At 40.2% G+C, this 14017-nt stretch overlaps 1 protein-coding gene across 7 annotated transcripts in view; it reads right to left on the bottom strand.

Moving 5' to 3' along the window:
• MRPL22 (mitochondrial ribosomal protein L22) overlaps positions 1–14017 on the bottom strand; it is a 147721-nt gene that overhangs the window by 110259 nt on the left and 23445 nt on the right. For all 7 annotated transcript variants that reach the window (XR_004537507.1, XM_033927575.1, XM_033927580.1 and 4 more), the window contains exon 6: positions 6542–6611. Coding sequence is in view for 6 of the 7 variants with exons in the window: in XM_033927575.1 (XP_033783466.1) it covers positions 6542–6611 (70 nt within the window). In the remaining variant the exon portion in view is untranslated. The remainder of the gene's footprint in view (positions 1–6541; positions 6612–14017) is intronic.

Here is a 14017-nt window from a genome sequence, read left to right on the forward strand (position 1 = left end):
GGTCAAACCATGGAGCAATACAAAGACTTTATAATATTTTTTGCCTAATTTTCCATCATGTTCTTAATACCTAGTGTTAGGGTGCCTGTGAGATCTTCCTTATAGCTGCCTAGTTTGCTTAATTCATTATGGGGATGATGACTACAAGAAAGGCACTCAAAGCCTTTATGAACTGTTATTTCTTGTGAATTAAAATAAATGTTGAGAAGTCCCATAATGGAAAGGGAAAAATGGAGAGGCAAGAATGTAATGTAATGTAATTTATTTCTTATATACCGCTATATCCTTTAGGTTCTAAGCGGTTTGAAGAAAATATACATTAAGATTATAAATGAGAAGTAAGAAGGTACTTAAAAAATTCCCTTACTGTCCCGAAGGCTCACAATCTAACTAAAGTACCTGGAAATTAATAAAGAAGAGAAAATAAAGATGGTTGAAAAAAGAAAAATTCTATGTGAACTTATAGGATGGAAGTGTTCTAATTTGTGCAAACTGTAAAATATGCGTGTCTGAAGATTGGATCTTATTCAGCACACTGTTGGCAGATATTATTGATGCTCACTGTTCTGAGAAAAAGTGTCAATAAAAATGATATGAACTAAAATGCTGAAAATAGGGTCTAAATTGTTCCATGTCAATCAATATGTGGAATTATCCAGAAGATTATTTTTTGTTTTAAAATTGTCATGTGGCCTTAAAATTGATCCTTTTACTCAGCTTTTTTTTGCTGACCAAATCTTGGTGTAACATTCATCGAAAACAACAACAAACAGGAGCAGTATAAACTTGAAACCACTTTATAAACTGCCTGAAGGAGCTCAGAACCATGAGATGGTATAATGAACACCACCAATTTTTGAGTATAGACCAGAGCCAACAATCAAATCCTGGGGGACACCATCCTTGTGGTAGGTGCAGTGTTTGTTCTCACACCTTGGAAGTTCAAGAAACTAAACATCCGCCCTTGCAAAAATCACCATCTCTTAAGACATCAAACAGATTGCAATACTGAGGGAGTTGTTTATATGATCATCTGCTCTTGTCAGTTGTTTTACATTGGTCACACAGCAAGGTCTATAAAAGTCCGGATTATAGAACATCTAAGCAGAATCCGAAGGGGAGACATGGGAGCTCCCCTTTCTCAACACTGGCATGCCCAGTCACATATCTTGGATGACCTTAAGTTTGTGGTCTTGGAAGCACCAAAATTGAAAAGAGGGGGGAATTTCACAGCTTGCCTATGGAAAAAGGAACAATCATGGATATACCATTGGCAAACGGTCACCCCCACCGGTTTGAACAGGGAAGTGGAGTGGTGGGCGTTCCTTCACAAATGAAGGACAGCTCAGTTTGATGATAAGTCGGGACTACAGCTATGAGTGTTGTCACATGAACCGGATATTAGAGAAGTCAGGAGAGCTTTCCAGTAGCGCTGTAAGTTGATTTGTTACATTTTTACTTTTTAAATAGTAACAAGCATTTTTTCTCTTCTTTTTTTCAGAATGCAGTTCTCTTTTTGATTGTCAACTTGTTGAAGCGGGTTCTCTGAGGAAGCCATCTTGGCGAAACACGTCACACCCGGCTTTAGCAAGATAAGATTCTTCTTCACAAATATAACTTTTATTACTTACCTTGAGTTTTTTTTCAAAAAGACTAAGTTCAAAGTTTAAACTATAAGAAAGCTGTTGTGAATTAGTGAAACACTTTTCCACTTCTATTCAAATTTTTTTTTTTACACAATATGAAACAACTTTATAAACAACTCCAAAAGTGAGCAATGATAGACATTTGAAACACGAATCAGGGTTTTACCCTGGCAGTGTTCATTACACCATCTCATGGTTCTGAGCTCCTTCAGGCAGTTTATAAAGTGGTCCTATTTGTTGTTTTTGATGAATGTTTCACCATTTTGGGACACTAGTTTGTAAATTTCTCACCCAATAGTGACTTAAAGCAAATCTTGGTGTATTCAGCTACATTCAAATGGTTTCTTTTCATAGCAAAGAAAAGCAAAAGAGGTGACCTCTTTTGCTTTTCTTTGTTCTACCTTGAGGAGGTAAAATCTCCTGTTTGTGTGTATTGTTTCTTTTCATTGCAATCAGCCCCTAACGGTTTTTCTCACAGTCACACAAATCAGAAAACTGTACTTTATAAAAAGGAATCAAAAGATTTTTATCACGTCCTCTAGTTGTGTTTCTGGACTTTTATCTGAGCAAATCCTTTGACCAATTTAACGTTCTAAAACAACTCCTCTTTTTCTAAACTTTCAGATTGCATTAACATAGTAACATAGAATGGAAAAATCTGAATCATCAATATAGTCTGGAGTTCGTTTGCTTTCAATCGGATTTCCTGGGACATCAAGCCGCTTTGTGGTATAAATTATTATCTGGATATGTGAATAAAAAAAACAAAAAATGGTCTTAGAGACATTTGGAGTATTGAGATAAGGCAGCAAATTTCTGCATCTCAATGGCCACAAATTTGGTCTTGGAGAATGAGATGTACAATGTAAGCATCTTGGTTTTTTTTGTTGCATAGAGCTTTTTGGACCCCAGTTCGTTTGCAAAAGTTAGATAGATCTAAGCCTAATAAATGCTGGCATTGTAATCTGGAAGTAGGGACATTGAATCATTTACTTTTTTACTGTCCCTGTATTAAATTATTGTGGAATTCAATTTGGACGCAGGTTAACCGTTTACTTGAAAATCATGTTGCTTTGTCTTATGATACTATTCTGTTTGGCATGGCTATGAGGAAAAAAAAGTCAAATTTCATCTTATAATAACAAACTTCTATTAATAATGACAGGGGTGGCAATTCAGCACATTACGGCTAATTGGAAAAATTATACAAATCTTAATTATTCTTTTTGGTGGAATTCACTTTGTCACATTTTTAAAATGGAAAGAGCAATTGCTGTACAGGAAAGTAATTATAACAACTTTATAAAGATCTGGGGGCCATTAGAGAATTATTGTAATGAATGAACATCGTTTTCCTTTCTGATGGATACATGTATTTTATTGGGGAGAGGGGGAAATTGGATGATTAATATTTTTATTTAATGATTGGATTTCTGTTGAAGAATTGTTGGGTGGGGGGAAAGGGTTATAATTTCTACTTTAATGGATTATATGTATAAGAATGTCAAGTGCTGTATATTTTATTAGTAATGTAATGTTTTAATATTAATCACTTGTTTGTCAGTTTTAAAATGAATAAAGAATTTTAAAAAAAAACATAGTAAATGACAGCAGATAAAGACCTGGACAGTCCATTCTGTCTGCCCATTAGTTACATGCATTATAAATTCATGATTAAATTAAATGGTCTTTTTTATTTGATATTTCTGAGCCATAGACCATGCAAGTCTGCCCAGTATCGTCCTCAGTTCTTCAATATATACCATTCATTTTCTAATTAGAGATCTTCAATGTTTATCCTATGCTTTTTTGAATTCTGTCACCGTTTTCCTTTCTACCACCTCCACGTGTAAAAGAATTTCCTAATATTACTCCTAAATCAACCTCCCTGCAACCTCAAGGTATGCCCTCTAACTTTACCATTTTTCCTTCACTGGAAAAAATGTGGTCCTATATATTTACCTTTCTAATATTTAAACATTTGTATCAATCTCCCCTGTCCCTCCTCTCTTCCGGAGTATACATATTCAGGTCTTCCAGTCTCTTCTTGTATGTATTTTGGCACAGACCCCCCCCCCCTTACCATTTCTGTTGCTTTCCTCTAGACCGATTTGCCTTGTGATCTTCAAAACTCAAACAACGTAAAAGGAGTTTTTACTGCTAAAGCTGTTATCACAGTAAGCTTACAATTATGCAGAGGGTACGAGAAAAACAAAATAAACCAGAGGTTTTCATTCACACACTAAAGTAATTTTCCATCAAGAAGCAACAAACTGCAGCATGCTTTTGTTTAGTTAAAGCTACTGAGGCATTTAGAAGTTTTAGACCATGTCATTTTGCCTGATAAAACATTAGCAACTACCATTGAGAAGCCAATTTATTAACTTGAATATTACAAAATCTCCTTAGCCCTCAGCCTGAGCAGCTCAATTTACCCATCTAGTCAATCAGCTCCTCCAAAATGCCCTCTTTATATTTGCTTTCATGCATGAGCTATTCTGTATTCAATCCCTCCACTGTTATAGGCTATGTTCATTGCCTACTGTCACCATAATAACTCTGAGAGGCTTGAACTTTCCTAGCCAGTGACTGGCCACCAGCAGATGACTCCTGAATGATGCCACTAATTTGAGTGCAAGTCATTTGCAAGAACTCATTCAGAATTTCTCAGATATTAGAAGGCAGTTTAAATAGCCTTTGTATTAGTCAGAATGAGATACTATACTTTCCTGTCTGAGGTCTAGATCAGTGATTCCCAACCCTGTCCTGGAGGAACACCAGGCCAATCGGGTTTTCAGGCTAGCCCTAATGAATATGCATGAGAGAGATTTGCATATGATGGAAGTGATAGGCATGCAAATTTGCTTCATGCATATTCATTAGGGCTAGCCTGAAAACCCAATTGGCCTGGTGTTCCTCCAGGACAGGGTTGGGAACCACTGGTCTAGATGCACTAAGATCGGTAAGACCAGTGGATCTGTACCAATCCGATTTTTTGTCCAATTCAGAAAGAGCTATTGATGCACTAAAAAGTTTGCATGCAAATGATTCATGCAGATGTTCACCTTAATTCCTGACTCTCCGATCTGATAGATCGCTGTAAGAGCAACTCTCACACATGCGCACAGCTGGCAGGGGAAGCCCGAACAGCTGAGAGGCAGGGGAAAGCCTCCTGCCACTGAGCTGTTCAGGGGAGGAAACCTTTTTTTTCTTCTCTTTGTTTAAATGGGAACAGATGCTGTTCATGTTACACATGCCCATATCGGCCTCATTAAACCCCTCAATGGCTGCCCTCCCCAACAAACCCCAACAAACGCAGCACCAGGAAACCCCCACTTCCGCGTTAGTGAAAATCGGCAGGAGGGGTGGCCATTACATTGGCCACCTCCCCCCTGTGTGAGACAAAAATGGCAGGAAAGATGGCCCCTCCCTCCTGCCATGCTGACCTCTCCCCCCTCCAGGGCAGCAAAACGGCAGGACAGATGCCCATATCCTCCTGCCACGTAGACCCACCGCCCCCATGTGGGAAAAATGGCAGAAATTATGCCCACTCTCTCCTGCCATGGTGACTCCTCCTCTCACAGCAGTGAAATAGCAGGAAGGATGCCCTTCCCTCCTGCCACTGAAGACCCAGGCACACCCCTCTAAAAAAATAATCCCCTCCCCATTTCCCCCTCAAAAAGGCAGGAGGGATGCCCACTCCCTCTTTTCCCCCGAAACCCCAACCACCACCCTCTGACCCCCCCCCAAACTTTCCCCTCCCCGTTACCTTTTCAGAGAAGTTGGAGCAGGAGGAAAGCTCAGTCCAAAACGACGGGCCTTTCCCTCTCCAGTGCATCATGCAACCCTGATTTGCTCAGATGCCTAAGGCCCCTCTCAAGGCCAACCTGGGCCTTAGGCTCCTCCCTCTGTATTCCAGGATACAAGGGGGAGGAGTCTACTGCCCTGATTGGCTTGACTGTATCCCAGGATACAGAGGGAGAGGTCCCTCCCTCTGCATCACATGATGCACTGGGGAGAGAAAGGCCCGCCATTGTACTAGTGGGCCTACGAGATGGATGGACTGAGCTTCCCTCCTGCTCCAACTTCTCTGAAAAGGTAATGGGGGGAATTCGGAGGGTGGAGGTGGGGTTTCAGGGGACCTGTGGTGTCAGGAAAGAGTGAGAAACCCTCTTGCCTTTTTTGGGGGGGGAAGACAGGGGATGTTTGGGGGGCACTTTGCACGGGAGTGGGCCTTTGGTGGCATCCTTCCTGCCGTTGCATTGCTGCGGGGTGGGGGAGGGAAGTGTGTCAGTTCCCAGTGCTGGTTTGTTAGGGAGGGCTGTCATCAGCAGGGGGGGAGGGGGTTGCTTTTATTCTTTTTTTTTCTAATGGGGCAAATATTGTGCATGTATAACATGCACAGCATCTGTGCCCATTTTTTTTTTAAAAGGGTTAGACAGGTACTCAACTGGTCTTGACCAGTCGCTTTTTTTGGATCGCTGACAAGCGATCACTTTAAGTGCATGGGGAAGCCATGCTACAGCATCAATCGCTCTACTTGTTTACATGGAATTTTAATATTAATCAGCCTATTTGCATGGTCGGATCGGGGAACGCGCGATCGTGCAGAAAAGCAGGTGGTGAGCCGTTTTCTGCATCGGGTCAGCAAATGTGATCATCGCTAAAGCTGTTAAAAAGCAGATATTCTACTCACAGAACAGTTAAGGAGCCCCATGCTACAGAACTAAGAATTATGTTTCTTTTTATTAAGATATGTACCTTAACAAACTGTGCTGCCAAGACTTGCTACTAACCATGTTTCAGAGATGGCACATAGATGTCAAGGAAAAAAATGGATTTGATTACATCCAAAGACAATTTCTTGTACTAAAATTAGTATTTAAAAGCCATACCTATATATAAATTTGATTTATATTCAACATTGAAATTTTTCACGGCCATATCCTGGGCTTCTAAAAGGACCTGTGGAAGAAATGGAAAAGGAACATCAATCCACATTTGACAAACAACTAAGAGAATTTAATTTCTCCTCTCAGCTATCTCTGTGGTAGCAGGACTAATCATTGGTTTCCACTTTAGAGCCAGTATTTAAAAAAGGATCGCTAAGACTCTCCAGGATGATAGATATCATCAGTAACGCCACAACTACCAGCTTTGGGCTAAATGGCATTCAAAGAGGTTAGCCCACTTCTGAAGACATACATGAAAATTATTCTGCCGACAGCTGCAGTGGCAGGGTACCTCCACCCACCCCTACAAGTAGTGACTCTTCTCGCCTGTTCCTTCCAACATTTATTCATTCTTTCATTCAATTTTCTATACCGTTCTCCCAGGGGAGCTCAGAACGATTTACATGAATTTATTCAGGTACTCTAGCATTTTCCTCTGTCTGTCCCAGCGGGCTCAGAATCTATCTAATGTACCTGGGGCAATGGGGGGATTAAGTGACTTGTCCAGGGTGGCAAGGAGCAGCGTAGGTTTGAACCCACAACCTCTGGGTGCCGAGGCTGTAGCTTTAACCACTGCGCCACACACTCTTGGGAAAGCAGCAATGTTCTTTTTCACATCAAGCGGTGCAGCTCCAGTTAATACTTTATAAACCGACTGCACTACATCTTGGTCGAGGGTAAAAATGCATGTGCTGCTTAGAACTTGGAAAAGGAGTAAGGGTAATGCAATGGGTGGAGTTGGGAAAAGTGAAAGTTGCAGTGTATACAATTTCTAGGTAAAGCAAGAAACCACTACAACAGGGTTTCCCAAGTCAGTCCTGGGTACCCCCCTTGCCAGTCAGGTTTTCTGCATATCCACAATGCATACAAAAAAATTGCATACAATGGATGCAGTGAATGTGAATTAATCTCATGCATATTCAAGTTTATTATAAAATTTGATTAATCGCCTATTCCAAATTCTAAGTGATGTACGAATTAATAAAAATTACAGAGTTAGGGGAAACAAACATAACTAACAAAAATACTAAATCTACTAAACATAATAAAAAACCAACTTATACAAACATAATAAAACACAAGGAAAGGCTAGGGAGGAAATACAATTTGATTATAAAGAAAAACAATTAAGGTTAAAAACAATAGGAAAGGGAAAACTATCAAAAGATATACAGATGAAAATGAGAGTCATAAGCAATTCATTTAGTCATTGAATGCATTCTTAAAAAGAAAACCCTTGAGTTTGCTCTTAAATTTTTCCAAGTTCTTTTCCTCTCTTAAATAAATTGGAAGGGCATTCCATGTTTGAGGAGCTGTAACGGAAAAGATAGATTGCCGCCGTGTGTTAATAATTTTAAGAGAGGGAATGACCAATAAGTATTGGTCATTCAACCTCAGTAATCTAGATGAAGTATAAGGAATCAAAACTTTATAAATAAAAGTTGGGATTTTAAATGTCAGAGATTTAAAGGTGAGCAGACTTAATTTGTACATTATACGATGAGCAACTGAAAGCCAATGCGCTTTTTTAAGTAAAGGGGTCACATGATCAAATTTCTTGGCTTTCATAATTAGTTTAATTGAGGCATTCTGGATAATTTGCAGACGTCTAATTTCCTTTTGAGCCAATCCCTTAAATAGGGCATTACAGTAATCGATTTTCGAAATAACCAAAGAGTGAATTAGTATGTTCAGAGACTTTGGACACAAGAATTTAGACACTGAACGAATTTGACGGATATCCTGAAAATCTGACAGGCCAAGAGGGTACTACAGAACCGACTTGGGAAACGCTGCACTACAACATTAGCTATAAAATAATGGTGAATGGAGTGAAATGGATTTTCTGTGGGGTCCTGTAGAATGGAGTGATTCTGTATTACACTAGATTAAATAACTAAATAGATATTAAAAGGAGGGATGGATAAGAGAAGGATGGGAAGGAAGAAGGATCTGGAGAAAAATGTTTTTGTTTGAATTATATAGCTAGTATAAAGAAGGAACCAATTGTATATCAGATGATTTAATTTATTTTATTTACTAATTTCAGCATGTATCAAAGAATACACATTGTAGTGAAAGTCAGTAAGGTCAGGAACAGATTTCTTTGCCAAATCTTTCTTCATCTGGCTGAAATACACCTAAAAGGAAGAGCATTTTTTTTATCTTCTAATGGCAATCTGCTCTTATTGCCACTAATTATTTTTTTTCTTATATTTTGCTCTGTAAGTAGCATCTAAATTAGAATTTTTTTTTAAACCTAGCATTTTCTACCATTTAGATGCTTTTCATCAGACCAACTAAACTGTTCGGCATCAGTGTTAACTTGCATCTCAACTGTTTTTCTCAAAGCTGTGACCATTCAAAGGAGTTTGTACTATCCCCAAGAAAATGAGGTCACTGGAACATAACATCGCATCGTACTTATAAACCGCATAACCGTAAGTTCAATGCGGTGAACAAAAGATTAAAAAATAACATAACTTTTAAATTAGTTCGCTAAATATTTTGAAAAAAAGATGAGCTTTCAATTGAGTTCTTTTTTTTTATAATTCATTATTAATTTTCAAAACTTCAACAGTGCAACACAACAAATGCAATATATAATGATACGACAAAAGCACATTCAACTTTCACATGTTCATAATCAACCATTTTCCCCCACCCACCCACCCATCCAATAATCATTCAATAAACACAAAAACATATATTGCCATAAAAACCTTACCCTATTCTGAATACTGATATCTTCCCACCCATCCCAAGTGTGAATATTCAAAAATCAATTTAAAACATAAATAACCCCCTCCCACCCTTCCCCGAATATGTACCAAAGTAAACAAAAAACTGACTCTCAGTCAACAAACAATTATAATGAAGTGACATATGATGCCAATGGGCCCCATATCAATTTAGATATATTACCTTGCCCCAAATTCTCAGCATTTATTCTTTCATTTCTATAACTAGAGCAACGACTTGCCCACAAGAACGAAAAATTTAAACGATCACAGTTCTTCCAGTTTCGAGTGATCAACTGAGTTCTAAAGTGCTTGTAAGAACAAGCACTACGCAACAGTGGCCTAAATTCCCTGTCATAGAAAGCAGCCTGAAATGCTAGTGTATGGTCCAAGGATTTCTTTCTCTTACAACCTTGAGCAGAGAGAAAATTAAACAATGCATGTTTATGGAATGCTATGAGAAATCTATCGGTCATATAGTTTGGAGCAATACCATACGCAACTGTGGAAGCCAATGGAACTCACGGTAGAAAGGAGTCACATGATCATACTTCTTTAGACCAAAAAATTAATTTCACCTCCTGCACTTTGATAAAGAGGAATCGTACACAGTATTATATACTACTCTTCCTCGGATTTATGGATTATTTCTTCTCTCAATAGGCAGCTCCACTCACCCACATCCACTATTTCACTTTATTCTGTTTCTATTTCAGAGAAAAGCTTATTCTACACTAACAAGTATGTCATTACCATAATGCACTCTTATCACCTATAAAATCAGGAACAAGAGATACACTTTAAAAAATTCAATATGCATTATTGGTTGTGAGGAGCTTCCCATTCATCACAGGAGCTGTTCAGACCTTGATGCTGGAATGTATCTTCATAAACTCAAAAGGTTTAAGTCATTCTTAAATTTTATGAATATTTGGGTGAGCATCTTAGGCTCCGAACAAGAGAACAATCAAATGCTGCTTCTGACGGCTTAGAGGGGATACGATAGAGACTTACAAGATCATGAAGGGCATAGAGAGAGTAGAGAGGGACAGAAAGAGAGAAAGAAAGGGAGACAGAGAGAAATATATATAGAGAGAGATAGAAAGACAGAGAGAGAGAAAGGGAGAGAGACAGAAATAGAGAAAGGGAGAGAGAGAGCTAGATAGAGAAAGATTGGAGAAACTGGGACTCTTTTCCCTGGAGAAGAGGAGACTTAAAGGGATATGATAGAGACTTACAAGATCATGGAGGACATAGAGAGAGTAGAGAGGGACAGATTCTTCAAACTTTCGAATAATAAAAGAATAAGAGGGCATTCAAAAGAGTTGAAAGGGGACAGATTCAAAACGAATGCTAGGAAGTTCTTCTTTACCCAAAGTGTGGTGGACACCTGGAATGCGCTTCCAGAGGGCGTAATAGAGCAGAGTACGGTACTGGGGTTCAAGAAAGGATTGGACAATTTCCTGATAGAAAAGAGGATAGAGGGGCCTGTTGGGCCACCGCGTGAGCGGACTGCTGGGCACAATGGACCTCAGGTCTGACCCAGCGGAGGCATTGCTTATGTTCTTAAAGGACAAACAATAAATCATACATCAGATCAAGCAAAATCTATCCGATTGGATGACCTGCCTATGGCAGAGCGGCACTATATGCCAGTGTAGCACTAGAAGTTCAATGATGTCTCCACGGGTATTAGTTCTCCCTCCTCAGCCCTCCGAAGTCCCTTCCAAAGTGCTAGTAAAATATTCAAAAAAATAAAGCAGCAAGGGAATCCAGGTGCTGAAGCAACAGAGAGGAACAGAACCAAGAGCCAAGAAGCGGGATAGTTAGTGTTCTGTGGAAAAAGTGGGGCTGCCACTGCAAAAATAATGCCCTCCTCTGCAATACGCACCACATGAATATTGTATCACGACTGTATTGCATTATATGCAGCAGACATGTGCTGGCACATCTTGCTCTCAAAGGGCAAGTACAATATAAAATCCCTAACATTTCCAAAAACAAGTTGATTTAAAATATTTGATTTGATCGCAAAATCCAAATCCAATGCGATTTATACTTAGGGGTCCTTTTATCAAGCTGCGGTAGGGTGTTTAACGCACGTTAAACCGCCTGCCGCGCTAGCTGCTAACGCCTGCATTGAGCGGGCATTAGTTTTTTTTTAGCCGGCCGCGGGGGTTAGCACGTGATGAAATGTCCCAACGCGCTAACCCCGCTAGCGCGGCTTGATAAAAGGACTCCTTAGTTATAAAATTGGGTTAAAAACCAAAAAAAGTCATAATAATTAAAGTTAGTACTATTTTACCAGACAATACATGTGAAAAAGGGAAGGAAAAATAAATAAATAAAGGATTAAATACAATTCGTAAACAAATAAAAAGGGATAGGTAATGAAACAAGAGGTTACCCACTTAATTTTTGCTTACCAGCACTACAAGTCCACTGTAAAGTATCCTTTGAGATGATTCAGTTAAAAGCGTCCTTAAAAAGCCAGTTTTTTAAAAAGACCTTTAAACTTACTAAGTAATTTTTCTTCTCTTATATTGATCGGGAGCGAGTTCCAAATTTGAGGGGCTGTAACAGAAAAAAATCACGTCCCTCCTTGAATAAACGAATTTTAGTGAAGGGACTAAAAGTAAAGATTTTTCTCTGGATCTTAAAGATTTTGTGGGAGTATAAGGGATAAAAATTCCAAGTCAGCTCAGCCAAAGCTCGACTGCTACCCCTGGTGGAATCTTAGTGAAGCAACTGTCTTTTCTCCCTACAATGGATAGTGAAATGTTATAAGAGAAGAATGTGTACAAATCTACGCTTCAGTGTTTTTATGCCACAAGAAACTACGGTAGCCTTTTCCTATTGGTGATCTGCACGGGGCAGGAGCGTAGCAAGATCGCTCCTGCCCCAAAAGCCCGCTAGGCCACCAGGTAAAGCTGGCACAGGCTGCCCAGCCCAGAGAGGAATGATCTTCGCCGAAGAGGGGAAAGAGGAGACCGAAGCGCCCGCACTGGCCCCTGCAAATACACAACACACACGGAGGGAAGTGATCGGAGGAGGCAATCTGAGGCGGAGACTACCAGGTAAGGTCCGGGGGTGGGTCAGAGCCGGCACAAAGTTATTCGCGATTTTTCACACTTCGCGGTCCGGCTCTGCCCCTAACCCCCGTGAATACCGAGGGAGATTTGGATATGTAAAGAGAGGCTAGAAGCAAAGCTTCGGCAGCACCTGCTTACATTTTATTCTCCTTGATGTTATTTAGAGATTGCACAGACATAAAAATAGGTCAAAATTTTGAGGTGATGACATTTCTACCTAACAAAACATACTTGTGACTAGGTTTTGGGAGCTTTTTTCCCCTTCATCAGTTCAGTGCTAACCCTCCTTTGACAAAACCAGACACTCATAGTTCCTATGAGTGTAAGGGAGCAGCGCCGGCCTGCGCTAAAAACCGCTTTTGCAGTTTTGTAGAGGGGGGAGGGTAAATGAGCTAAGGAAAATATGATCTTGTATTTAATTAAGCCAATGCTTACAGCAAACATATGACTTCAAAGAAAAAAAACTGTCAAGTTGAAGTCCAATGCTTGTAGTTCAGCTACAAGGTCTAGTGTCAGCATTTACAGCAAACTATCTAGGCATTTAAAAAGGTGCGTAGTTACTGTCTGCACTCCTAAATTGTAATCGGGGCTCACTTCAGAAACAAAAGTTTGACAATTTTTCCCTTGAGCAAAAATAAAAAAAGCACAATTAAACATGAAAAGCTAAAGCCAGAGGAAACTTGCCCCATGCCTCCCCTAATATGCTTTGTTCCCTTTCTTCCTAAGCCTTTTCTCTTGTCATCTCTCCCCTACTCCTTTCCCCATATTTTACCTACTCTCCCACTGTACTCTCTCTCCCCTTCAAAATTCTGCTGCATGCCTTTTCTACACTTGCATTTAACTCACTTCATTGACTCCCTATCCATTTCCATCCTCTTAATGACTTACAAATGCATTCATTCTGAAACTCCTCAGTTTCTCCTTTCTTCACTCTCCTTACACCCCTTCCTGGGAATGCCATTCGTCTCCCTTAATCTATACGTTGCTGCTCCACTTCCAGATTCTCTTCCTTTTATCTTGCTGTGCTGCTTCATCATGCTCTATCTCTGACCCTATTAAAAAGCAGCCTCAAAAAACAGAGCTTCCCAATAGGGTCACAACCTAGGTGGGCTCTCCATAGGTGCATTATTATTCTGCACCTTCAGGGGGGTCACACAATTTTATTTGGCCACTATGATAGGGTCACAGCCAGAAAAAGATTGAGAAGCACTTAAAAGGTAAGCTTTTAGCCTACACTTGGACTCTTACTCCCCCTAGTCGTCTGTCCAGCACCCACATTGTTTTAGTCATCCTATATAATAAAAGCTTACCGGCGCATGCGCTTTGAAAACAGCGTGATCCCTGCCGCTGTGGTGTGTGATCCGTGGCCGTGTTCCATTTTAGAACCCAGCGGCAGGGAACATTCTGGCCACTCCCCTCCTCCTGCCCTCACTCATCAACCGCTGGAGGAAGCCAGCCATATTTGGCGGCTTGAGGAGGCAGTGAGGAGCGGTGCTGGCGGCGGCTGCCGGGAGGAGGGCTTCAAGTCGCTGAGGGTCGGGCGCTGCTCCAGTGAGGATCGTGGCCGGCCCTACTAAACTTCGCAG

The sequence above is a fragment of the Geotrypetes seraphini genome, chromosome 18 (assembly GCF_902459505.1).
Source record: "Geotrypetes seraphini chromosome 18, aGeoSer1.1, whole genome shotgun sequence".
Classification (NCBI taxonomy): Eukaryota; Metazoa; Chordata; class Amphibia; order Gymnophiona; family Dermophiidae; genus Geotrypetes; species Geotrypetes seraphini.